At 45.6% G+C, this 27,550-nt stretch overlaps 1 protein-coding gene across 1 annotated transcript in view; it reads right to left on the minus strand.

The window, feature by feature from the left end:
• LOC113204567 (protein trachealess) overlaps positions 1 to 27,550 on the minus strand; it is a 111,503-nt gene that overhangs the window by 76,286 nt on the left and 7,667 nt on the right. The window contains exon 2 of the mRNA XM_052268431.1: positions 2,068 to 2,258. Within this exon, the coding sequence (XP_052124391.1) occupies positions 2,068 to 2,258 (191 nt within the window). The remainder of the gene's footprint in view (positions 1 to 2,067; positions 2,259 to 27,550) is intronic.

The following is a 27,550-nucleotide window of genomic DNA, read 5'->3' on the forward strand; positions in this document are numbered from 1 at the left end:
CCCCCCCTTCGTTTCTAGAGAGGTGCCTGAAGGGTAGGAAATTTGCGCAACAAAAACCCTGTATGTAGGTTTCACAAATAATTTGACTCCCCCCCCCCCATCTCCAAAATAGCTGTACACCGGAACCGGAGTGCCACAAGGGCTAGACGGAAACAGAGGGAGGGAGACAAGGCGAGAGAAGCCCCAACCCCAGCGGATTACATGTGTAATCTCTACATATCCGCTCACAGCAGCAGCAAACATCCCTCCCCTCCCGCACGCGCCATGAGACGTAAGAGGGCGAGGGGAATAACGGGCCGACGAGTGCCATAGCAAGTGCCGTGAAGCCGCATGAGTTTGCAGCCGAGAAAAATATCGTTGCCTATATATGACATTTTTGACAATGTCTATCGACTCGGGTGTATCAGAGACTATACATCATCGAAGCGTGTTTGCCAACTACTTCCAGAAGGCGTCATGGCCTTGCAGCCTGTAAGAGTACTCAACCTAAATCCACAACATTCAGGTCAACAGTGTTTTTTGTAAAGGTATTGATTATTGCCATTTATTGGCGATGATCAATACCTTTTGTGGCGATAAAGCGCCTTTTTGGCAATGGACGGCGCAAGGCAATGTCAATTGTCAATGAGTCGGTCATTGCTATTCCAAAGGCAGTATCCATTGCCAATTTTGGCAATGGTCAGAGAAAAATTTAAAATTTTTGGCGATGAACCTTCAATGCCAATATTTTGGCGATGACCCTTCACTGCCGAAAGTTCGGCAGTGTTCAAACTGCTACTAACGAAGGAGGACTTTGAAAAATTATTTCCGCTCATTGCCAAAATTGGCACTGCAATGCCTTTGAAATGGCAATGACCGACTCACTTTTGTCTTATTGCCATTGGCTTGGCATTGCCAGAAAGGTAGTACTAACTGTCATTGCCTTTGGAGACACAGTCAATGTATTTTCTGATAAATTTGGAGCATTTACGAAAAGATATCGTGAACTTATGATAGTGAATTCACTTGTAAAACAAGTGTGCACAATTTTCACAACAACGTGTGCAAGTTGTGATTTGACTCATTACATGGTGTTTAACTCAAGTTGCGTACTTGCGTGGTCTGCACATTTTAGACGTTTTGTAAACGTTTAAATTCTGCACGTTTCTATTCTATCAATAGGAACCATATACCGTGTGCAGCTGCTTTACTTGTAGGAAATGTCGAAAGTTTGAACACCAATTGACGTATAACATAGTTAGACACCACAATGTGTCTAGTAAATGCACACTTGAACTTAGACTTTAATTGACTTGAAAAATTAAACACTTGTTTTACCAGTGTTGTTAATGCTCGTCGAATAAAAAAAAAGGGGTGTATATTTTTTGTCCCACCTGTCTTTTGTCCCACCTATTTTAAAATACTATATTTTTAAATAGGTGGGACAAAAGACAGGTGGGACAAATAAATCCCACCCAAAAAAAGCCAACTAATATTTTTACAATGGCCTCATACAAACACCTTAGAATGCAGGTATTTGTAATCAAGTGGATTTTCTCAAAACAACTCTACGCACTCAGTTTTAATCAAGTGCAAACACTCTGTTTCAAGAAAGCGCACTTGATTTCAAGTACCTGCTTTTGGGGTGAAGTACAAGTACAAAGTACACACAGGAAGCACCATTCAAGACGGAGATCCAACGGTCCCGATGCGGGAGGCTAGGTTGTTGGGCAAAGTTGGGCAAAGTTCTCCATCTTGCTTTTTCGACTCGAGCAAAACTGAGATGAGTCAAGAAAAAAACAGTTGCTTAGCCCACAGCATTCACACAGTTAAAGTCTTACGAAGCAAAATGCCAAATGCTTCGTACCTACGAAGGATTTTCTCCTTACGAAGCGTCCAAATCCTTCGTATTACAAAGAATTTGGCATTTTTCTTCGTAAGACTTTAACAGTGCAAACTATATGTAAAGGTTTTTTTCTTTGGTACTATTTTTCACGTTTGGTGACCTCTACAGTTACATGGTAGTGAGGGCCGTCAATTCAAAATACAGGAAGCACTACTCATTTTAGAAAAATTAGTGAAACTTACCTTGAAAATAACTTTTGGTCCGGAGGTAAGAGACAGAGAGCCTTAGGATAGAGAGCCTGTCCAGTTTGGAGAGGATGTTCTGTTCGAAAGGAAGGAGGTTGGCTAGCGTATCCAGCTCTGCGTTGAGCCGTTCTCTGTGCCTCTTGCTGGGGTTGCTCTTGGTTACTCCATCCTTTGGTGGGGGTTTCAAACTGCAACGGAGAAAATCAAGATAGTGTTATGAAAATCGACACCAGACTTGCACGAGGCTGCAAATAATCATAGCATCTCCAAGTCCAATCTGTATGTTTTCTTCTGAAACATACGTACCAACGCCACTGCCAATCAAGTTCTCGAATACAATACATTGCATTGCCCAAATATAAATGCCTTTGCAACCACCAGAATATGTTGTGCCCTTTTTCTACTTTCACGTATTTATGTAAATGTTCCTAATTTATGAATTGGTATTCCTGGGTGTTCATCTACACAGAAAGACAAGCACAGGAGCGCATTCACAAATCCCAATACAAACTGCCTCAGGAGATCACTGACCCGAGCATCTCCTCTGTCTATTATACTGTTAAAAATATTGTCAAATTACCACACTCTTCGAAATGACTGGTTTGTTAAAAAACAACATCATTTGTTTTCATTGACACTACGTGGCAAAATTCCTTCTCTTTTGCCCGTAGTGGTCCATAACAATGATTCATGCTTTTAACCATGTTAACACTACAACAAAACCGTTGTAAATTTTGATAGCAAGACGTATCGTTACAAAACGAACAAGTTTGTACAAAATTTCGGTGAAGGCGGAAGTAAATAACCACTGTTTTGAAATGAAAATTCGTTTCAGAAAATCTTGTGAACGTTGTTAGATTACAACATGTGTTCTTTTTTAACAACATTTGTTGCTATCAAACTTTACATCAAATGTGTTGTAAATTTACAACAATTTTTTTAACAATGTAGTCACAAGGCTCAAAATGCATTCGCCGAAAGAAACCCTTCACGTCCCCACTTTTGTATTTTAATAATAATTCCATAGCCAGGGCAGCCAGTTTGATTGTCAAAGGAGATTAAATCCTGCTTGAGCCTAATCCACATCATCCATACAACTTAAAGGAAGCTATTAATCATTCAAAAACAAACTATAATGCGTGCCCTTTTAGCTGGATTATACCAGAGTTATTTTTTTTCCTTTTTAAGGGTACCTTTCAATTCCAATCAAGTTTTGTTAACATTTAATGTATTTTTCTAATGAAAGTGGTATCTGTTGGACTCCTTAAAAAGCAGAGAGGAAAACAACTTTTATACTCTCGTGAGCATGGAATTCTGTGGTAGAACAATTGGAGCCAGGAAAGAAGAGAGACCACATCACAAACACAGTGGTGGAGCCAAGAGGCGTCACTAGCTGCCAGAGCACGTCAGCAGGCGGGATGAGACGAGCTGTTAGCGCCCTTCCAGTCAAACCAAGACTACCAGGCAGGTAACATTCGGATTGTTTAGGCTGGAGAAAATAACGTATATACACACAGAAAAGTTAAGATTGTCACAGTTTACAGCTTCACTACACTTCCTCTGCTCGGTGGATTATTCAACACTAATAGCAAGCAACGAATATGAGAATGTAACAGATATCGATCAAATTTGACTTTTTCGCATCGATTTCTATATTTGCGCATTTAAGACTGAACAATCGAAACTTTACTGAGAATTTTACCATTACAACAAAACACACTCGAGAGACATCTCTATCGGTATATATTTATTGATTTACTATTTCAACTAACGAGACTACTTCACACAAACACAATACCACAGAGTCAATGAAATTAAGGCCAAGGGTCTGTGCTGTATTAGGTCTGTGCTATCCGCTCCGGCGACCTCAGCGCTTCGCGGCGCTACGCGTTGGAGAGTGACTAGTGACACCTGATAGGCGCTGCTGCCTTTAATAACAGCTTTTAATACTTTTAATTACACGGCAGGTACGGAGGTCCCGCCATTACCATGTCCCGCAGGGGTGGTGGCGTTGGAGGGAGTAGTTAGTTGTTGTTTTTGTTTTTATTGCATTTTTTGTTTTTATTACTTTTTGTTCTTTTTCTGCGGAGACCGCCCGTGTTTTACCGATGGCACGTGATCAAAGCAGCCATATTGTGTCAATAGTGATAACGAGATCCTATTCTGAAGTACACAATCGAAGCCATCCGAAGCAATTATTTGTAATTGCGAAGCAATCGTAAGCGTACGAACTACTTTATTTGTCATTCAAGGAAATAGTTTGGAAACTAATTCATTCGTAGGGCCTTTCAGCGCCCGGTCACTGTAAAAAGTTTCGTCGTAAATTTACAATTTTTTTGTAAACTCGAACTATAATTTAAGTTGTAAATTTACGCGAGCACAGTTTTTACTCGCCAATGGATTTGAAGTCGATACGTACTGCATGTATTTTTACGATTCCAAACTGTAATTTTACATCTTGCGTCAAGGAAAATTTTCCAATAAACCTACCTACTATTTTTCACAGTGGTAACTTCGTGTGAGGAATTTTAACGATGGTATGTGAGCACTGGCGCGTTGAGCCAGAATTTGTGTAAGTTTAGACTACATATAAAGTAGCTCTGACTCACTGTGCTCGAACCCTTATGCAGACATGTGTGTTCAATTTCAGTTTTCCTTCTAAAACACACATTGCACACACAAGAACTACGTACGCCCAGAAAAATGAAAAGTTGTATGAACCATATACTGGTTCTTTCAGGGATAACCATAAAATATGGTTGAGACAACGATCTGCCAGTGGTGAAAACCGTATTTTTTGTTGATACACCCGTGCTGTTGTTGCCTGAACCATATTTTATGGTTGTCCCTGCAGTAACCATACGCTGGTAGTTACAACTTTTCATTCTTCTGGGTGTACAATATTTCAGGCGGCTAGTTTGCTTTCTCTATGGGGCGCGTGTGTGGTGCACTCATGAGACGCACGTTTCATTAGCCACTTCAGCAGCATCATATTCTACAGCAGTAGGTATATGTAAGTTGTGGAAGAGCCACGTCGCACGGCCGCAGCAGGGAAAAATAATAAAGCAGCAAAACAAAGCCGCCGTCTAACAGGCTGGCAGGGCAGAATCAGAGCATGTTCTGTTTATCGGAGCAAGGCCTCTCGCGACTGTCTCTCCCCCTCAGCTCGCTCCACGCCTCTCCACTGCAGCTCCTTGCTGCCGTGTTGGCTCCCGAAAGGGATGATTCCTCGTTCCGATCCTGATTGGAAAGCAGTACACTGGCAGTAAAACGCAAACAATGTTTGTAAGCAAATACACGGTGGACCCACCGATATGAAGTTGTAATAGAGCGGCGATGAGGATGCCGAGAGATATTGCCACGACAGCAGCAGCACACTGGAAAAACAAAGATGCTAAGGGGTACCTTTGCAGGGGTGCTTAAAATTATTTGAATGCACTGACTTTGAAAAGGCACGAGAGAGCCCCTAAGGGTGCCAAGAATTATTGCGTTGGGTATTTTAAACGTAACATAAGGTGTTTGACCCTTCAACTCGCTTCGAATTATTTATGTATTTTAACTGTGAGTTGTGCATATTAAAGCGTTGAACATATGCATGCGAAATGCGCTGAACCCTTAATATTGAAGGGTTGAGCACTTTGTTTTTCAGTGCACTCCTGACCTTGCAAAAAAGGACAAAAACTTACCCCTACCTTTAAAAGAGTACTCCTACAAGACTAGGGACACACTAGAAGCGTGGTACGTTTAGAACACTTAGGACAAAAATTGGTTCATAAAAAGTGATATCATACACATGGGCTAGACTGAAATGTGGCGACGAACCACAACACCACGAAGTGCAAGACCCCTTTTTGCTTTTGTGTTTTCAGAGAGTGTTCGCGACTATTACTTCGCAGCTACTGGGCGAGGCCGCTGCGCCGCCGCGATGATACACCTCTCTCCGATATGGACGGAATTTCAGGCAGAGGAGCTTGACGCTACCCGACACACCACGAGGAGTGTGGTAGCGAGGCACGGGTAGCAAGGTGTGGCGCGGCGCGGGGCGGCGCGGGGCGGCGCGGGGCCGACCCATTACCGTGTTAATGTGTTCTCGCTGTCCCGTCCCACGGCCCTGCTGGCCACTGGCGGTAAGGACCTGACGCCGTCTCACTCCCACTCGCTGCATGGCGACTCACTGCGAAAAGGGCTTCGGCGAACGGCAGCATGCCAAACCTGCCCGCCCGTCTCTCTCGTACCCGGTCTCTGACCCGGTCCTGTGCGAGAGGGAGAATGCATGCGACGGCGCGTTTATCCGGCCAGCCAGCAGCGAGAGGGAGGGGGTGTGACGCCCCGGTGTGACCGGGAGCAATCCCGATTGATGGAAATAACAGTCTTCGGGGCTACAGTGCGGGCAGTGTCACGTCTTTCAACAAATTTCCAGAACCATCTGCTGCTTCTGCGGAGCAAAATTATTATGTGGGTGACAGAAGAGTTGGTTTATCGTTCTGTTGCGCCCTACAAAATACGCGACGTATGAAAGCGAGAAACCGAGAACACAGCGTACATGGAAGTAAGCTCCGAAACGAAGTGCACAGTTCTGCACTATCTCCCCCCGCCCCGTCCACCAACCCCAACAATTAGACCCCTGGAACCAATAGACAAACACACACATCTACACAAAACCCAACCAGTACCGGGTAACACTCTGCATGATGCGAACGTAATAAAATAATGAATTTAACAAATCAATTATAAAAATAACGGTCAGAACAATTGAAACCACTAGCACCAACATCATCAACCACACCTGAACAACAATGTTGACGCTGAAGAGCGCGCGGCCGCGGCCACTGACTGGAAAACAGTGAGAGCTGCAACTCGAGAGTAATCAAACCTACCAGAGCAGTGAAAAAGTACATCGTGAAAAACAATTTAAGGGGGGAGGGGGGAATTGAAAAGGAAGCACAGCGAAAATAACAACTATTCTTGAAAATCACTTGTAAGGAAGAAAATCTACCTGAACGTGCGAAAGTAAACAGGACACGCTTACATGATAGCGGATTCAGAAGCGGGAGTGAGTTATAGATAGCGGAGAGCAGGATACGCAGCCGCAGTATCTTCCTCAGACACGTTCCCATGACATTTCCATTAGAGGTCCTTACAACGCGCGGTTAAGTGAAATAACTCTTTCAGAACTGTTGACAGCTGAATTCTTTAAGAATTGGCAGTAAATGAAAAAGAGCCTCCCTTAAAACCCATTAAATTCTGTAAACGGAACCATAACTGCTGCAACAATAACGGTAAGTACAGGGAGTTGTGAAGAGCGGAGTTGGGTCTCTCTCTCTCTCTCTCTCTCTCTCTCTCTCTCCCAACTCTCTTTCTGTCATGCAAATGTTGTGGCCCCTGTTTGAGATGCTGTCATAATTAGCGTCCAACCTGGTGTTTATCGCCCATGAGGGGCGTGGCGGCAGTGAGCAGTTTTGACCTAACCCAGCTAATGTATCGCAAATTGGTATTCAAATCCAGATTTACATCCACTTTATTCGCACTCAGATTCAAAATCCATATACGAAAACATGTAAGTGTGTGCGTGAGTGCGCGCGCGTGCCTGCGTATATGTGTGAGCGCGCGCGTGTAATGATTCTATTAAACACACAATAAGGACAGTAAGGTCTGAGTTTTTAGAAAGATATTTTGGCTACCTGCAAGTTTGACAAAGTTTCCCACCGTGTCGTTCCCTCGGGTTGGCAAAAATCTCATTCAATATACTCGGATCGACTGCTTTTATCGCGAATGTTAAGTTTTCTGACGGCGCCAAGTCAAGTGGTACCCTCAAAACCAGTGGCCGGATACAGCGATGGTCCGCGTGGCCATCGCCCTCTGGGCAACTCGATATGTCCCGCCGTGAAGAATTCTCGAAATCACAACCCGTAAAACTAAACTCGGCGCGGCCTATCTGAAAATCCCTCAGCACGGGCGCGCCGGGTTTCGGACAACCAGATCAAATTTCGCGGGCAATTTCTTGCTGAATCAAGGCCCTTTGCGGCCGCCGTGAAAGCTCATGATTTAATGTGGAAACTAAGTTGACCCCCCCCCCCTCTCTCTCTCTCTCTTGCACACGCACGCACGCACGCGCGCGCACACACAGTCACACACACACACACACACACTGAAAATTCTTGCAAACTGTATTCTTCGCAACGTTGCAATAATTTTCGAGCTTTGACTTGCAGGCTCTCAGAGTCCCGGCAAACAATGTGTTTGCATTGCAAAGAAATTGTTTTCAAGCTTGCGAAGAACTACTTCGTATAACAATACTTCAAAGTTCGAGAGGGAAATCACTCCAGACAAAAGTGTACGAGTTAGTACGTTAGTACACGTTAGTACAGCATATTTTTTGCGTGTTTTTTCATAATTTATGCAACATAATGTTATTACGGCACTATTACGCTTGATTTCTACCATTAGTACGCGTTATTACGCTGTAAGTATGAGTTAGGACGTCTGTAGTACAGGTCTGGGTACGAGTTAGTCCGCAAGTGATTTCCCCCTCGTCAAAGTTCTTTGCAAAGCCGATAAAGAAAATTGTTTGCAATACGAAACTATCCTTTGAAAGCATTTTGCAGTGCATGCGTGCACACATAAACCAACCAACCAACCAACCAACCAACCAACAAAGGAACAAACAAACAAACAAACGCACGTGTACTTTTTACAATAAATAAATACTGAAAAATTTGTAAGTTCTATTTGATGAGAAAAAAGGTACACCAAATAAATCACCTGTTATGAATTTAATGAGTCGTTGAACCCTATGACAGACCTGGAAAATCTAGTTTTAAAGTTCCTCAGTACCTGCGCTCAGCCAGTCGTTGCAATGGCGCGGTGTCGGGGTCTGTCCGGGTGTTGCCACGTACATGACCATACACAACGGGGAGGCAGTGAAGCGCATGGATGAGCTACTACATGCGGCGCGCCGACCGAAGGCTCTCCCCAAAGGACAGCCGGAGGACACTCGGCCGGCTACTGGAGACCCGGGTGGCTACCGGTCCCGCCGCGCCGCGTGTCACATCAGATCAGGGCGACACACCCAAGCACGGGCGCCGCCGGACACACCGCACTCAGCGTGCAATCCATGTTCAATCGATCAAGCAAGCACCAAACACACTTCATTGATAAATTTTTATAAATTATATTTTATCGGTATAGAATGTAAATGGTTGACATTTTACCAGTTGCTAGGCACAACTATGAAAAATGTCCTCGTAGATTTAGAATATAATCTAATTGACTTTTTACAAAACACACGGTAAAAACGACGTCTGATGTTTTGAGGGAAAAGGCAAGACTGGAAGAACTCTCATATCTGAGGACATCTCCCTTTCAGTTCGTCAAAGTTTCCCCCTTTTCCTCAGAAAATTTGGCATTCTATTTGAGGTTTATGTTTTACAACAGCCTATTCTTGTTCGCCAAGAAATACCACGTCGATATGAGGAAGTTGTAATTTTACAATTTTAAATTATCAATTTACGACACTGCTAATGTGGAATTTTCCCGTGAAACCTTCAAATTTTTTTTTACTGTGGAGTAGTTTGCACTGCTGTGTATTCCTAAAAGATCACGGTACCCATTACTTTTTCTCTACTGTCGATATTACCCAACTAATAATTAAAATAAATCACCGCTGCTGAAAGCGCCAAGAGTGAGATCGGACAATGTTGAAGCGTCACTGGGAGATCGGACGACGTTCATAGGACCCATCGACACATAAGTTTCGAGTGTACATCGTGATGCATACTTGATTTAGTAACAGTTCTTAAACTGAAACAAATCTAAAAATTGGGCAAGGCATTATCGATAAAAAAAGTATCTCAATAGGAGCCGTATCTGGTGGATTTTCAAATGTGTGAAAAGGGAGGATGTGTGGGAGGGGGCGTGGCGAGGGGCAAGACGTGTCGAGCCGAGGCGTAGCGGCTGCATCTGTGCTCAATGAAGTTTATAGGCGTCGTTACATGGGTTCGAGGTGTAAGGATACGAAGAAAAACAATGACCTGCAAGACCAGGGGATAGGAGAGAGAGTGAGAGCGATTGAGGAAAGGGACAGGCAGAGAGAAGGAGAAGAGGGTGAGAAAAGGGGGGGGGGCGGTGCAAATGAGATTCGTACAAAAAGTGTTAGCCGTGAGGCTGTGTGCTTTAATTAACTCTCGTGTTCCTGCTGCTGCAGGTCAGGGGTCGGTATCCTTCATCTTGATCTCCTGTGAGGAGCGGCGGAGCACGCGGCGGGCGCGGAGAGCGCGGCAGGTGCCGAGAGGAGATAGCCTAGGTGTCCGCGCACCGCGGGCGGGGGCGGCACACGTGACATTGCAAGCTCGATGTCGCTAAAATTCCTGACAATTTCGTAGAATAACGATAATTGTATTGTTGAGTTTGGTAGCGATAGGGGAGCCTTTCTCCGAGCCATTTGCGTTACTCCTACACTCTAAATGTAAAAGGAGAATTTTGTCCGTAGATTTGGAACCGATTCGTGCACATCCAGAAAGGATGCAATTTTGTTACTTAAATTGGACAAAATTGTGTAAAGTCGCACACAATTCCTCCAGTCCCTTTACATTTAGAGTGTAAACTACCCAAATTTGTACGCCGTTATTTCTGTACTGTATATCTAGGGTACCCTAGACATATGTCCAGCAGCTGTGTGACTTGAAAATCACAGCTGCTGAACACCTTTGTGTTGATATAAGAGCTACACAGTTTACCACGCGACTGAGAGCGAGGTGTCCACCAGCAAGCAGAGGTCTGCATCGGTCCGTCCGAGAGCAGCAGGTGCGAGTGAGATACCCGAGCCGGTCACAGCTCCACTTCACTCGCGCTGCGCTCCCGGGACTGGTGGGCCTACCGATGCAGACCTCTGCCATCACGACACCGAGAAAATGCCTTGATTGGGCCTTTAGCATTGAGAAGAGCGATTTGCCCTGATATAAAAAAAGTGGTGAACAATGCGAATTTACTACTTGCAAATCCAATTAAATATTTATTAAAGAATTTTAAAATGATTAGGCGAGCAAAAATATCATCAAGCCGATCACACAATCATCAACATATCATGTATTCAGGGTGGTCAAAATTTGTTTGATGGAAGTAAATTTTTCTTGGGTATGTCAACACTGTTTTTTTGTTCGAGTTTCCTGGGTGTGCACTCGCTTGGGCATAGTCAGCGGTTCCCAACCTTTTCTTGCTCGCGACCCCAAAAAGGACCTAATTTTTTTCGCGACCCCATGGAGTGTACATCGCGACCCCACGCGACCCCAGCCCCCCCCCCTTAAAAAAAACAATAATAATTGGTTACCATAATGTTGATTTTGTTCCTTTTTGATAGGTTTCTAATTTGTCGTTAGCTCACACCCACTAAATGGCCAGGGACAATTTTTGTACAGACTAGATGTGTCTTCGTGCACATCTAAATCAAATACAAATGTTTATCTGATGATGGTGTGAGCAAAGACACATCTTACCTAGGTACAAAAATTATCCCTCCCCATTGACACTGCAGATGTTCGCATTCCTAAAATTTCTTAGAGAAATACTTATTAAATAATAATAAAGCAAAGTGTAGGATGCTACAAGAGAATGTGTTTCGCTGCATTCTCACTTACACTCCTCTGGGTTTCTCGTCTACCGTGCTCCCCACGTGTTCCTGTGGCTAAAGGGTCAACTAGGTATACCTGGGGTCGCGGCCTGGCTGCTGCTGGACCCCTTCTTGTGGAAACATGGAAAAACCACCGGCTGTGCGCCTACCTCAACTGAAACTGGATCGGAAGCGCCAAACAACCGGTGGTTTTTCCATATTTTCGCACAGGAAGACCCCTTCGGTTAGGTCCAGTGGGAGCCTGGCCGCGACCCCAGGCGACCCCCGGCCCCTCGCCGCGACCCCAAAATTTCTTCTCGCGACCCCAAATGGGGTCGCGACCCCGAGGTTGGGAACCGCCATAGTAACCTCTGAACATACTGTGGTTCTCGCCACAAATGTTTAGGGGCAATTCCAGGAAGGGGTGACCGTACGTCGCGTGATTTGTGAGCGACTGGGAGGTGCTACGGCTTCGTACAAAACATGACCGGACGCGTCTTAAGATGGAAAGTCAGGACATGTATTGAAAAACAACGTAGCGCCTCTCAGTCACTCACAAATCGCGTGACGGACGGAAAGTTTTGACCATACCTCCTGGAATTGCGCTTAGAACTTTTACTTAATTCGCACAGGTTCTAGTGTCATGCAACTTAAATCACACAGTTGAGACAACTCTTATTTACAGTGTATGCAAGAATCGTTTATTTGAGATTATCACCCATAAATTGAAATTCCCTAATGTCCCGGAGACCAAAAATAAAAACCGCTTTCTTTTTAAAGTATTTAAAATTATTGGTTTGATTTAAATTCTTAGGAAGAAAACCCGTTGAATACAAAAGGAAAAAAAGGAGTCTTAGCAGCTCTCCCTTGCTATCAATTGTGTGTGAGAGAGAGAGAGATAGAGATAGAGAGAGAGAGAGAGAGAGAGAGAGAGAGAGAGAGAGAGAGAGAGAGAGAGAGAAAAGGGGGGCAGAAGAGGGTCGCTACGGCGGGCGCCACCTTGATGATGGCAAATGTCTGTTTAATAACTCGTCATTACACGTCAATCAGACCTTCATCCTGCGGCTCCGGAAGGGGCGGACGGGTCGGCAAGGTGGGAGCAAGAGGGCGGGAGGCGCGGGAGTGGGCAGGTTCTGGCTGCGCTGGACCCTGGCCAGGCCGCTGCGCGTACACAATCCTGATCGGGGTCGTTTATCCGCGGTATAGAGCCCCTTGGGTCCTGCTCACATAGGGATAGTATTGTATGACAAAAAGGAGCCCACATAGAAAATAGAACGGAATTATTCCTGACACTTTATTTCCTCTCTTCAGGTGGGCTACCACTTGAAAGGTCATGGGGTTGCACAAGTGACATATCGACACTAGCGTGAATATGTGCTGACCTAAAGGTGAGCGACAAAGGTGTGGTGAATTTTCCTGAAAAATTCACCCTTTTACCCCATTGAAATTACGAAAGGATATTCACACACCTACAAGTGTGCGACATTCACACACTTTCGTTTCCAGTGCAGTTGTGCCATTGAAGATGATGTGCATCGAACTCCACTTCGACCCTTGAAAATTAAAAGGTCACATCTCGGAGAGCCCGGCTATAAGGTCGGGTCGGAACAAAGGGTCGTAAGTGCATTTCTGGGCGATTTTGTGGGATGTATACCATTGAAAAGGACATTTTCTCCTGATTCTAATGATATACATTTCGCAAAATCACCAAAAAATTCCACATAAGACCTTTCGTCATATCCCTAGCGAAATCCGACCTTATAGCCGGGCTCTCCGAGATACGACCTTTTAATTTTCAAGGGTCGACTTGTTTTTCAACTTTTCTAGTGGTGGAGTTTTGGAGAGATGGAGGTGACGAGTAAACAGTGGAAAGGAAATCGACAGGAATAAATTTGAGAGGGTAGAATTAGGGGGGGGGGGGGGTGGTAAATTGAATTTGAATGCATCTGGGATTTGTATGAAAGAGCTACACTCAGAAAAGACTGTTCTTGCAACACCCATTTTTTGTTTTGCTTCTATAGAGTGTAAAATGTATTTGACTGTCTAACATAATTTGTAGTAAAGGACAGGACAACAACGCCGGGAATCGTGTGTACCCCTGCCTGGGAATCATCGGGATGAAAATAAATCGCAATCAACAAAAATCGTCTGGTATAAATTAGTCGAAATAAGTGTTTTCTACCACTAGAAAATCTAAGAAATACAAATAAACGGTCGAGAAGCACTAGGAATCATGGGGGGCGTACACTTCAAAAGGGAGTTAATTGCGTCTCGTTAATGAAGCCCCATTGGCACTTAAATTAAGTGCATGTTCTTGATTCAAGAACAAATTTTATTGGTTTCAGTCGAAAAAGAACAGTGCGCATAAGAGGTCGCTTTTTGGGGTGTATTCAGCCCCGCTATAATACAGCCCCGCTCTAACAGAGCACGTTGTTGAGTTGCTCTTTTTAGTAACAATTTTATATAAATTACAGCTTGAAAAATTGCACAGCAAAAGGCTAGTTAAAGAGCGAGAAAGAGGGGGGGGGGGGCTTCTAAGAGTTTCATTTTCTGGGTGAGAGCTCGGCCAGGCCAGTAAAGCTCAAAGTGTGAGTTCCAGTAAGGGGGCCTCGGCCACACTGCAACTAACTGGCTGCGGCTAGGGCAAAAGATTTAAACCACAAAGCGCTCTAAGGGTAAACAAGACAACCCTCTCTTATTCCACGAAAAAGGCGTAAATGCCCAAGCATCACCGCTGCGCTGCGCCAATAACTCCGTTTGGCCACCGGGGCTGATTGGCCTTAACAGGCAGCGTGCATGCCTGTTGCCCTCCTACACTCGGTTTTCGGGTGGTCGTGTAACCCAGGCCTGCGAAAGACCTATAGGTATTCACAGCAGCTCACGGTGATCCACTGCTACTTGTCTGTCTGCCAAGCCCCTGGAGATCACAAGCCCTATCTGAACGCGCATGAGTACACTGGAAACGCAAGTGTTGAATGTCGCTCACTTGCAGGTGTGTGAATATCCATTCGTACACTTACGGGGGTAAACGAGTGAATTTCTCCTAGTGTAAGTGTACGAATGGATATTCACACACCTGCAAGTGAGTGACTTACACACTTGCGTTTCCAGAGTATGATGGGGGCCTGCGGCCAGTTGAGACTTGATAGGTGGACATTGAGCAACACCGAATCGATGTGGTACCAACCAAGACTGCATGCCCCGAGGGGTAAATGACTCCTGGATCGGTTGTACACATTTTTTGAATTTGAATTAAATTTAAAATGGATCGAATTGGACTGAAACAGTTAGATTCGTTTGAATTATTACGATTTTATTTTACTGAATTAACTTACATTGACTTGAGTTCGCAGAAATTTACTGAAATTGAATGTGAGTTGGCTTGAATTGGACTAAATTTATTGAATAGTTCTTGAATAGGGTATTCCGCTGCAAGCGAACTGGAACCTAAAGAAGAAAAGCATGACAGTCCGATTTGTTTCCTCCTGAACGCTGATTGGTCAACGATGACCTTGGTATGCCAGCCAGCCAATGAGCGTTCAGAGGGAAGCAGATCGAACAGTCATGCTTTTCTTCTTTAGGTTCCGGTTCGCTGGCAGTGGAATACCCTATTATAGTGTGTATTACTTCTGAATTGAGTTGAATTTAATTGAGTTGGTTTGAATCAGTTTGAATTGGGGATAATTAGGGGTGTACACTTAGCAGGGGAGTTTTTACCCCCGGCATACCACCCTTATTTTCCCTTTGGCTTTAAGTAGCTGCAAACAAAGAGCACACTGGTAAAACAAAGGTGTGAATTAACACCTTTCCTGGGGTGTTAAAGTCAAAAGGCTTTAACGTTTTAGTTTTTCCAAATATTTTCACATGAAGCAAACGCATTCAGCTCAAAATTCCGCTTCGATCAAGCCTACATGTGATAGGGTTCAAATCCCAATGAAAGAAATAAAAGAAATTTAGTGGATTCCTGGGGGTCAATTTACTCCTTTCACCGTTCTTCAGACACATTACACATATCACATGGTAGGCTCGTTCGAAGCGGAATTTTGAGCTGAATGCGAAAATATTAGTCCTGCAAACCTTGGTTTGCTTCAGCAGAAATATTTCGATACAACTAAAACGTTAAAGCTTTTAGAATTGTAATGCCTTTAAAAGGTGTGATTTCACATCTTTGTTTTACCAGAGATATTAAAGTTTACGTTTGCAGAAAGAAGTCACAAAATTATGCTTCTTTGACAAATTTCTTAAATGTTCGTGCTTTTGATCGAAAACGGTTCATCGAAGGAAGCAAAGCGTCCGTTTGAGTATCGATAGCGATTTAGAATGTGCGGTTACATAAACGGTGAAAGCAAACCAGCAAACCAGTAATTGTAGATCACCTGATCGGTTTAAGATTAACTTTTTCCCATAAAAATGCACTATTTTAGAGAGAAACTGCTAACACTTACTTGCAAGTAGTCAACTTGCAGTTGCTCGAGTACATGTGCTAATCAGTTGCATACTCAGTTTATGACCATAAGAAGTAAACAGTGTAAACAAAATCTTCACTGACAAATGTATGACAGGGTACGCCACGGCGTGCAACCCTCCCTCTCTCCCCCCGCTTGGTTCACCACCCATAGCTTTGTTTCCGGGGTGAGCGCCGCCAACTGGAGAGAGAAGGACGACCCTTCTCCTATTTCTCTCTCTTTTCTTCCCCAGGGGCGCCCTGCTCGAGCCCCTGCTCCCCCTTTCCCAGCTGCGAGTGCGAGGGAGAGACGCAGTATCGCGTGCAGCGGCGCAGTATTGCCGCGCGGCCCGGTCGGCCCGAGCTGGCAGTCAGCGCTGGAGCGCCGCGCCACCGCCCAGACCGGGTTGGCGGGCAGCACTCCAGAGGGTGAAGGGGTGGTCCCCTTAAGCCCCACAGTCAATACGGCCAGCCGAGCAGCACGACGATTTACTCTTACCACCCCCACCCCCATCCCAAAAAAAAAAAAAAAAACACAAAAAACACAATTTTCTCTTCATTACAATTCCTTCCATTATAAAGTTATGTGACAATTAAATGAGTGCAATGTCTGACGACATATCCAACATTTTGCATTGCCAACCTGCACAACGCATGCCAACTGACAGCGAGGGTCATTCCCGTCCAAACACTCCAGAGCTGTCAGCCCAGATTTGAGGTTTAATACGTACAATAAGTACAGTAATGATATCAAGGCCACTGGCCGCGTGAATCCAAATATATTTCCTGAACCTTTATTATAAGTCATTCATTCTAGGTCATACAGCTGCAATCTTCTGTACACCAGCGACCCATCATAGGTGCATCAGGGCCGCAATGATGGAACTAAAACAGGTACTTTGTGTTCTCATTAGGGAATGTGGAGATAGATGAAGATAGTGCGGAGAGAGTGAGAGGGATGACACAGTCTGTGTGTAAGTAGTTCCACCCACTCAGACTTGCGATTTTTATTCATTCACACCACTACCTCCTCTCTCCCGCCTTCATACATTACCATACGTCCATTCATACGCTAAGCAAACAACAAATTAACGTCTCTCGCACACCGAGAGCTACTCTCTCAGAGGTACATAATAGATCACTTCCCCGAACACATCAGCGGTCAAAACGCAAAAGTAAAGGGGTCGGGCTGAGGTGGCGGGGTAAAGAGGGGGAGGGGGGGGGCGATTTCACGTTTTCACATTGTGCAGATGTAAAGGATGGCTAAATCTTCATAAACTGAGGCAAAAGTTTGATCATAGTTTCAAGAACAAACAGAAGTACGGCAATGACCCACATTCCAATATTGTGACGAAAAATTCAACTATTTGTAAATTGACTCACATTCGTTATTAGAACCGTGACAGGCCTTCACTTCACTCTGGCCTCATAGCCTGTGCATGGTCAAACATGTGACCCTCAGCCAGGCCTTTCTGGGCCAAACCAAGCCATGCCGTTCTCCCCCAAAGTTTCGCCAGGTTCAGCCAAGCTGTCCAGCTGCAAGCTGCAGCAACAACACTCATGGCGGCCTCACACACATGAATTTTGATTGCGTTTTACCCCGGCTCGCGGTAATTGCCCCTCTAATTAGTCTGCCCACGGCGCTGCTCACGGCGCCGCCCGCAGCAAGCCCGCTGTACAATTATTGTTGTTATCAACAGGCGAGGCATAAAGCCCGATCAGCCTACCGTGCCGTACGGTACGCGAATTGTTTGCGCGAAACTGCTGGACGCCTGCACAACGCCCCCTTAACGCGACCGATTTCTGAAGCCATCGATACATGTCACGCATGTTCGGCCAGTAGGACTACTAGGCCTACCACGTCATTACTCCCACACGAATATGGGAAATGTATGCATCACATTCCACGGCTGTGTGATTGTGTCAGGAATTCGCCATTTTCGAGAGAACCGAAAAAAATGCAACTTTAGTTGGCTGACCCTTGCCGGTACAACGTGTTGTTGTGGTCAGGGGCAGCCTGCCGGCAGCCACGTGGTCGTGCCCGGCACGCCACACGATCAGCTGGGCGACGCACGCACGCCGCGCGCCGCGCGCCGCCACGCCCCGCACGACGAGCAGCGGTCGCGTAGAATATATATATATATATACATACATATTCGTGTACCCGGTTCCGTCAAAGAGTGACCCTGGATCATTCACCTGGTGACTGTCAGTCAGGCGTGGGCAGCTTGATCATAGGACAGATCCGAATCACCCTTTTTCGATGATACACCGTTGAGATAGCTCTATCCCGGGTGAAAAAACATCGACAGTAAGTTTGTATACAGAGGTATACAAGCAATTGTATAAAGCTGTATAAAGGTAATTGTATTACATTTGGTAAAACTGTATTACTTTGTCAGTATACCTTTTTATAAAATATTATACAATGTATACTTGAGCGTTTCAATTTACTCACGGGAGAAGCGGCCTGAGTGAATGGCTGCCGTTTCCCGCAAATATGTTTTCCGAATCATTTTTTTGCCCACAGCACGATAGCGGTTGTTTCACTTCCCTATGTGTAGCCGTTTACAAGTTATGCTGCATTTTAGAACTCAACCACATTTTGCCTACATTTAGGGGAGTGCCCAGGAACGTTACTAGTCACTGTATGAGTGTATGTGCCTGTATACATTCTAATGTAGGGCAAGGTGGCATTTATTCACATGTATGTGGCTGTATACATGCGTGAGGTACAACGATGCTCTAATATACGTCGCTTTATATATGGCACGTTTATTTTATATACACTGTATTACATTTTATAAAAACGTATACATGCCCCTGTATATAATTGTATAAAGTTTTACCAAATATTATACACATTTGTAAAACACCCTTTATATAGTTATATTACGGTGTACACAATCATATCCAATTTTATAAAAGTCTATAAATTGTAATAAAATTTCTTAGTGAGTTGTATACAAACCGTTTCACCCGGGATGGACCAAATCCATCACGTTGGGTGCATTGAGGTTTTTACCCTCCAAGCACAAGACGTTTTGTTTAGTGCTCCTAGCTGTGCTCCTAGCTGTGCTCCCAGCACGGAATGATTCTCGCCTCGTAAGTTTACATTGTCTCGAGGAGACTTCATGCTAAGTGCCCGGAAAGAAATATTTTTCTGTGTAGATTTAGGTCACGGCACGGTGAAAAATAGTTGAAGGGTGTAAGGGCAAATATTCCATGAAGCGTATTGTAAAATAACACATCAAAATTGTTAAAGTACAAGCACTATGGATCGACTTATCGTAATACATCGCGAATACATATGGCGATTCAAGAATGGCTTATCGTTAATTTACAATGTATTTTGTAAATAGTAAGTTAGAAATATTTTGTAAACATACCAGGACATTTTTTACAGTGGGAAACTGAAGCACAAGTGCGCACGGGCACCCAACAACAGGGAAGAAGGAGGTAGTGAGAAACGAGGGATTTTGAAGCAGAAAAGAAAAGAAACAGAGAATGAGATGGCGCTTCGCGTGCCGTCCACCATCAGGTAGGTCTGTGTTGTGGGGGCGCCCGGCGGGTCGAGATGTGCAACAAGCCCGGCCCGGCGTGCCCCGGCCGCCCTGGCGTGATGTGCTGCAAAGCGGCGCGATGATCCGCCTTCAAAGGGTAGTGATTGATCACCCCCCGCTCTGCACTTCTCTGCACGCGTGCCACATGAATATCGCGACGGTTTTGGGGGGGGGGGGGCAGTTTAGTTTAAAGACGCATTTGAGACTCGTAGACGTCGAGAGGTTGGGGAAGGCGATAAAGCAACTTTTCTTTCCAACGCTGCCGAAGCCAAGGCTGGCTATCAAGACTTGGTTGATTGTTTTAACCCTTGGTACACGACAAACCGCTGCCTGTTTACAAATGGGGAAAATTTATCGGATGAATTTTCGAATTTGGAATTTGGAATGAAGAGTGCCAAGTGAACTAATTACATCGAAGAGGGGCACACCGTTTAGTTGTCAGTTTTCAGTTTAGCCGGGCTGTCTTAAAATAACACGTAGTTCAAACGCGCGGTTCGAGACACCTTTATCTTGAACTTCCACATGGAGTTACCATCTCTTGGCAATAAATTACGTGAATATCGGACAGCGCGAATGAACTGCTTGTCTCGTGTCCAAGCCCTGATGCCACATCTAATTTCATCGAAACCATCCTACGGGGACGAATCAAGCACTGACCTGAGATTTCAAACTCATACTTTGGTGGCTTTTGCACTGGGACGTTTACCTGAAACAGATAAAAGAGAACACCTATTTAGAGTTAAGTCATGGAGCTCTCTGGTTTCCTGCCGACCATCAGCTGAGAATAAGCATAGCATCACGCGCCCATTTCTGTTAAAGTTGCGCGGTTGACCTCCCCTAACCCCAACCCCAGCATCCCGGCGACCAATGAGCGGCGAGGCGGAGACTCTCGCACCAATAAGCGAACGCGCGGCACCTCCAAAAAATCAGAATAATCCGCAAACTATTCATGAAAATGGCCAGCGACGCGAGAGTGGTACAAGCGCTTTAAAATATAGATCGTGAATCGTTTATAGTCTCGATTTGCCGATAGCTTTATTATCAGCATTTATTTTTTTACGACTGTATTTCGAAATGCGATTTCGGCTGTAAAAGCATGGCGTCACCAGGACAGAGCCTGCAAGCCCGTAAGGACCGCATCGTGCAGGGGACAGCCCATCCCTCGCTTTCCCTGAAGCCATCTCTTTGTTCTTATCGTATAGGAGTTTATTTGGAAAGACCTCCGTTCGGATCGGACCTTTTTCATTTCAGTCCTATAGACCAATTTTAATTTGTTATGAACCGGACCGATTTCTGGACATGTTTTAATGCGGCGGGTCTCCCGCTGCCTTTCAATGGCTGGCGCCCTCCCCCTCTCTCCGCCTGAACGTGAACCGGTCCCCATTGGCGTCTGGCCGCGCGCAACCGCGAATATGAAACACGATTGTGTCGTAAACTTCGACATATTGCAGTTCATTTTTCCCCGTTTTATTTTGTCTTGACAAAAACAGTTTGCTTTTCGTTTTTTTTAAATTGTAGATCTCTAAATCAGGCAATATGCAGCAGTGGCGAGTGTGAGGGAAGGCAGCACGCGCACGGGCCAGGGAGAGAACGTGGAGGGGATATGAGGGGGTGGGGAGGGAAGGAGGGAAGAGAGAGAGAGAGAGAGAGAGAGAGAGAGAGGGCATTCAGCGACAAAGGTGGTCGCCCCCCCGCCACAGCACCCTGCCACAGCAGGGCCCCGCTTGTTATGAAACAACAGACTGCCATATAAACCTCGCGGAATTCAGTTCATAAAAAAGAACAACGGGCGCGAGATTGAAATTGATAACGGTATAGAGGGCCGTTCAGCGTAGGGGAGACAAGGAGGGGGGTTGTCCTTCTCGCTCTGTGCCTGTCGTAGGACGGTACGTACAGCTTTGGCACGGCAGTCATTACAACCCTAAGAAGAATAAAAAAAAAGGTCGTAAAAAATACTTTGATAGTTTTAGTATGGTGGCTTGCGCATATACACTACTCGGCCTATATACGCCATATTGGTGGAAGTAGAAGGGGTAGCAGGCATCATCTCCCTCTCTTGTGTGTCCCATAGATTGTGGGAGATTACATGTGGCCACGACGAGGCCTGCGTGCAACCTGCGTGCCACCGGCTTTTACAACACGCCTGCTGTTCGCTGCTTATCATTCTTTTTTGCAGCTCGAATCGACACACCCGCACACACACATAGGTTTTGGTAGGTTATGTTTACCCTCAGACTGTTAGCTTCTACTGTGGTGTGCCAACAATCACAACCTTTGCTCATCCTAGCAAAGAGACACTCATGTGATCAGTTGCTTCATTCGAAACTAGTACCTACAGGCCAGCATTTTACCTTTTCTCTGATTAAAGTTATGCATGCACCCCAGAAAAAAGTTCCGACCAGAAACGGATCGTGAAAGCAGATGATACCTTGTCAAGAATTATTCTATTCCAGTCTATTATATTTCTGTATTTACACTTGTAGGGAGGGGGGGGGGGCGGTGCGGGGGCTCCAGCGGTGCGAGGGAGGGGGAGGACTAGCGTAGACTAGCGCGGCCGACGGCTCGGGGCTCGGGCTCCGCTCGGCTCGGCTCGGTTCCGCCCGGCTCGGCTAGTGGCTCGGCGCAACAACGCGTAGCGCGAGCGACGCGAGCGACGCGACGGCCTCAGCCAGCCGCCCCACGGCCCCGCCTAGCGCAGCTTGCTATACGTTCTCTTTAATATTTCTTAATCGAGAGTTAAAGCAATGACACCTTACATTACTCATATATAGTTATGTTTAGATATATTTAGGTGTAAGGTTGTAAGGTATCATCTGCTAAAAAATATTTTTAAAAAATATATAATTAAACATTGAGACTATTTATGTTTACAGAGCCTTAAAGGCGCGATTATGATGGTCGCGCACCCGGTATCAGTGCCGCATACGTCGATCCCTTTACGACGCATAGGGGGCGTGGCGAGGCAGAGGGGGCCGCCCCCGGGGCCGCCCCGGCGGCGGAGCGTGCCATAGGGACCTCATACGATCTCTCCCTGATGGGATTGCCATGTACGGGCAGCGGTCATGCTGCGCAGCCGCGCATGCTGAGCACCAAAAAGTGCATCCGATTGAGTCCGGCTCAAGCCGCATGGCCCCGGCTACGATGTAAGTGACAGGGCCCACGTACGCTCCTAGGCCGACCAAGTAACACGGATCACAGAAACATTTTCCCATTACATCTCCGCTTGTTTCCGGAAAAATTCCCAGTTTTCACCAGGCAGGCGTGTGCGCCAAACACAATCTGCCCATTAAATTAAACAAATTTTGCATTTATAATAATAAAATAATCTGCTAGTTTCTATCAAAGCACCCCCGAAAACTCGGATTCTTTAAACTAAGCGCATAGCCTAAAAACATATGACGGGAAAAGCGGCCCCGGATGTGCTTTCCGCAGAATGAATCGTGAACTTCACAGAAAACTGTCGCGCTGTGATAGTAATAAGTCACCGTACTAGAATGCACCTAGTTTAGCAGATTAGCCGCTAGATATGAAATCCACGCTGTTAAGCTCGAAAAACTCGTGCACAAAGTTTTAACCTGACATGATTTAGATCGAATCCACAACTGAAACGTGTTTGTGCGCCTTCTTTCAAAGATGGAGAGCTGGGTTGAAGCGAATTTATGCGTTCGTACCGCGTAATCTCAATGTAAGAAAACCATAACATTTTCTTTCCAGTTTTTCTTAAACATTGAATGTTCCTGTTGAGGTTTGAACCGTGCCCGGACGGGGCGACGGTAGTTTATGCCAGAGAAAGATGAGCCTTTTCACCCCAAAACTTAAGACTTATAGATTCTTTTTTTTTTGGGGGGGGGGGGCGAGTGTAGCGATAACTGATCCGAAAAAGGTTCAGTAACTCTACAGTATCAAACTTGCCATACCAAATACAAGAAGGTATTTTTGATGTTTAATTATTTCTCTTTTTTTTTTAAGAACTACTAACAAATTTGTATTTTATTTTCCTTGTGATGCAGCTATGTTTGAGTTTGACATTGTTATAAATGCGTTACGCACGACGAGTAATGACAGTTGACAATAATGCCATTACTATACACAGTTGTTGGAAAAATGAAGTGGTAGGAGGGAGGAAAAAAGGAAAAAACTGGGACTTGCGCCGGAAGTGACACTAAACAAGCTGCTTCCCGAAACGCAGCGACACGGTATAAAGGCAATCATTATCTCTGTTGAAATGTTCACGAACATCCCCTGGCTTTGATTTTCGTACCGACAATAAATACAGATTTACACGATAATGAGTACAAGCTGTACGCAACAAGAATACAATCGGGCAAAATTAAGAACAATAGGAAATAGGTGGTAGTTTCCTGAGCAAACGATACTTCTCTGATAAGGCTGATAAATTTCTAGGGAAGATGCATCCCCACCGATCTCCACTGACAAGGAATAACTTAGACGATATGAAAGGTGTGGGGAGATCAAGGAAAAAAAAGGGGAAATTACTGCTACTCAGGAGTTTGTCTCCTGCGGTGCCTCATATCAGACGCGAGCCAAGGGCAAAAAATGCATCAGACAGCCCTGCGGTCTCTCAGATTGAGTCGTCAGCGAGAGCTAACGAGCGAGCTTTGTCACGGCCGGTGGGTTTTATGAGATGACAGCATGCAAATTGCAGCGGAGTCTATTCCAGCACCAACACACTAACGCTATGCCCCCTCTTCTCTCTCACTCTCTCTCTCTTACGCACTCACACTCAAACACGGCCGCGCACGAAGAGAGTCTTATCTAAACTCCTAGTGCACTAGCTGCCCATATCAGTTGGTTGGAAACCTTATAGCCGCGCTGCTCCCGAAAAATTAATTGTCCGGCAAAAGGACGATGATACGACTATAGCTCACATCACACATGGGTGCGCACCGGTAGAGTCGGGACGAGTCCCCACGGAGGTGGCGGGCAGCGGCAGGGCAGCGGCGGGAAAAGAGAGCCCCCCCACCCCCACCCCCGGCCACTGGAATTGTCAACACGAAAGGACGGTGTTCACAGAAATGAAATTTAGTATCTCAAATGCCCAGCGTACCCCGAGCTGGGTGAAAAACAAGAAGACGGGTCATGAGGAACGTAGCCCAGACATGTACTCTGTTCCACCATAAGGTTTTTCAAAAATCAACTAAATGGAGAACCAAGGGAAGAACCACAGGTAATGTAAAAACAAGATATGTCCGCTTTCCCACCAATCCGACTTGCCGCATCTATTTCGTTCCTCAAGCACCTACTTGCTCAGTTCGGCAAAAAGTAGGGGGAGTCCTTGGCTTATGTTCTTTTTGTATGTCTTCGTGTACAACGTGGGTTGCGTCTCGGTAAACGATAGGATTAAAAGGGGATTAAAATTTAAACGAAGCGTTCTGAGTGTCACTTACCCCTCCCCTCACGACAGAGTACCTCTTTTCTTTTGAACAATTTTCCCAGGATGATTACATTAGGGTTAGCAGAATTTAGCAACAACCATTTCGTTCTCTAGGAGTGTCCCTTGAGACATTGCAAATTTCAGACCTCTCACTCACAATATTCTTGGACAACGCACGGATGGAGGGGCGGAGGAACGAACACGCTTGTACATAAACCTTTTAAAAATCAGGAGAGTAGTCCGAAACGGGGGTGCACGAGAGGAGAAGGGTAGGATGGGGGAGGGGGGCTGATCAGGTGGAAAAACTCTTTCCCTAGCAGAAACAAATAGCGCAGAGTAAGCCCATACCCGTTTCACGCCCTGTCCAGTTCAGCAGCCCGCCGTTGACTTCCGTCAAGATATTCGACAGATAGCGGCCACCCTAGCCCGCACCACGCCTCCCCCCTCCTCCCCCTTCCCCCTTCCACCCAACCACCGCGACGACGCGGCCTACCCGTTAGCTGAAGCAGCGGCGTATAAAAATTAATAAGGCGCTCATGAATATTTACGTTTAGATTAATAGATGAAAACATTGTTGTTTGGCGGTACAAGAAGAGGGCCTGCCTTGCGCGCTTTCGAACGTCCACTGCGATGAGCTTTATAAGAGCGAAAAAGATGGACAGTGTTGTGTGTGAGGAAGCGAGTGGGGCATGGAAAAGGAAGAGACGAAGGAGTGGAGGAGGAACGGGGAGAGGGGTGAGGAAAAAGAGGGGAGGGGCGGACACGACACATCCCAAACACATCGAGTGCGCCTAATTGCTCAATAATTAAATCCCAATTTCTGTCTTCTCTTCTTCGCCCTTCCACGCCCCCCCCCCCTCCCCGCTCTCTCTCACACACAGGCGCACGCACGCATAAACATACACACACAGGGCGCCCGTTCTACTTATTCCTACTACCATCCAATCCCCACATTGTGAGAGAACTATATAAACATAAGTGATCGTACTGCAATATAATTTCATATTGCTTCCAGATACACACTGAACTGTGCAGCTTGCATGCCCGCATGCACAGATTAGCCAAGTGTGTAACCGGTAAACACATGTAAGTGTGCAGCTCCAGTTTGTTAGCTGCAAGAGTTGAACTCAGTATAGTAGTTGTGTTCTACTCAGTACTGTAATTGGGCAATTCTACATGTGCAACTCCTCTGTTGCGCACTACTTCCTAGGATGCACCATGCACCTCGTGGCGCGTATTGAGAAGTGTTTATCTGCACCTATAAGTACTCAACTTGAAGTTTCACAGTTTGAAAGTGCACAGCTTGGACTCTTGGAGATACGCACATGCCCATACTAATTATGTTTTACCGGTGGCAGGCTTGGCTAATTTGTGTGGTAGCGTTAAACGACATCGTGCACGTTGTGTGGTCGTGCGACACAATTTTGTAAATGGTAAATGTACATGTACCGGGTGTAACTGTGAATGTGCAGCACACTGAAAAAAAAGAATCATTGTTCCAACGACCGTCGTGTTCTTGCGGCCGGGTTGTTGGGCCAAAGACACGATGTTGCTAACCCTATGACAACCGGTAGTTGTGCCACCGACCATGTCGTTGAGCCAGCAACCATGGTCGTTGGAATAGCATCCTATGTTTCTGAAGCCATTCCAAGAACAAAATGTTGTTGGAGGTACAACTCATGTCGTTGGTACAATGATTCTTTTTTTTGCGTGCAGTGTTGCGGGTTTGCCTACCTAATTCGCCCGGAAGACGCCATGGCCCCTGCAGCCCTGGCGGGTATGCAATCCCGCAACACTGCTGCGCATCAGTTACACCCAGTACAAACATAATTCTTACAGCGCATAAATGATTAGCAGTCAATTTGAACACTTAAGGTGCCACGACTGCTACAAAAGTGTGCATGCCATGCTCACTGTTAGGGATAAGCATGCTATTTTTGTGCAGGAAATAAATACGAGTGCATGCCACATGTGACAAGCTGCATTCCCATCCCATGAAGTTGAACACTCCTAATTTACAAACTTTATTTTTTAAGTCCCTTCACTTTTCAGTATTGAAATATCCGGTGAAACTTACACATGCACGCCAGCTGCGCACACTTTTATTTATCAGAGTCATAGTTTTAACAACTAAATGCAAAAATAACGTCGCCGACAGAAACGCAAATTTTGTGAAATTCATAATGTATTCCGTGGTATCAAACTTTGAATATAGTACAAAAAACGTTGTTGCTCGCTAGACAACACCGAGTACTCGGGCTCGTATTGTGAGTATACTTTGCTGGCCAGTCTCGCAGTGGTGGCGTGGCGCCCACCCGAGTATAGCCGGCCGCAGCCGCCCTCTCGCCACCGCTCGCCGCCCTCCTCCACGGCTTGCCATTGGCCTCGCAGCAAACGGCCGCACCGCCGCCGGCCTGGCGAGGAGAAAGGCGAGGTGGGTGGTGATGTGGGGTGGGGTGAGATGAGGCGGGGTG

This window comes from Frankliniella occidentalis, unplaced genomic scaffold (genome assembly GCF_000697945.3).
Source record: "Frankliniella occidentalis isolate FOCC.00 unplaced genomic scaffold, Focc_3.1 Scaffold69, whole genome shotgun sequence".
NCBI classification, from domain to species: Eukaryota; Metazoa; Arthropoda; class Insecta; order Thysanoptera; family Thripidae; genus Frankliniella; species Frankliniella occidentalis.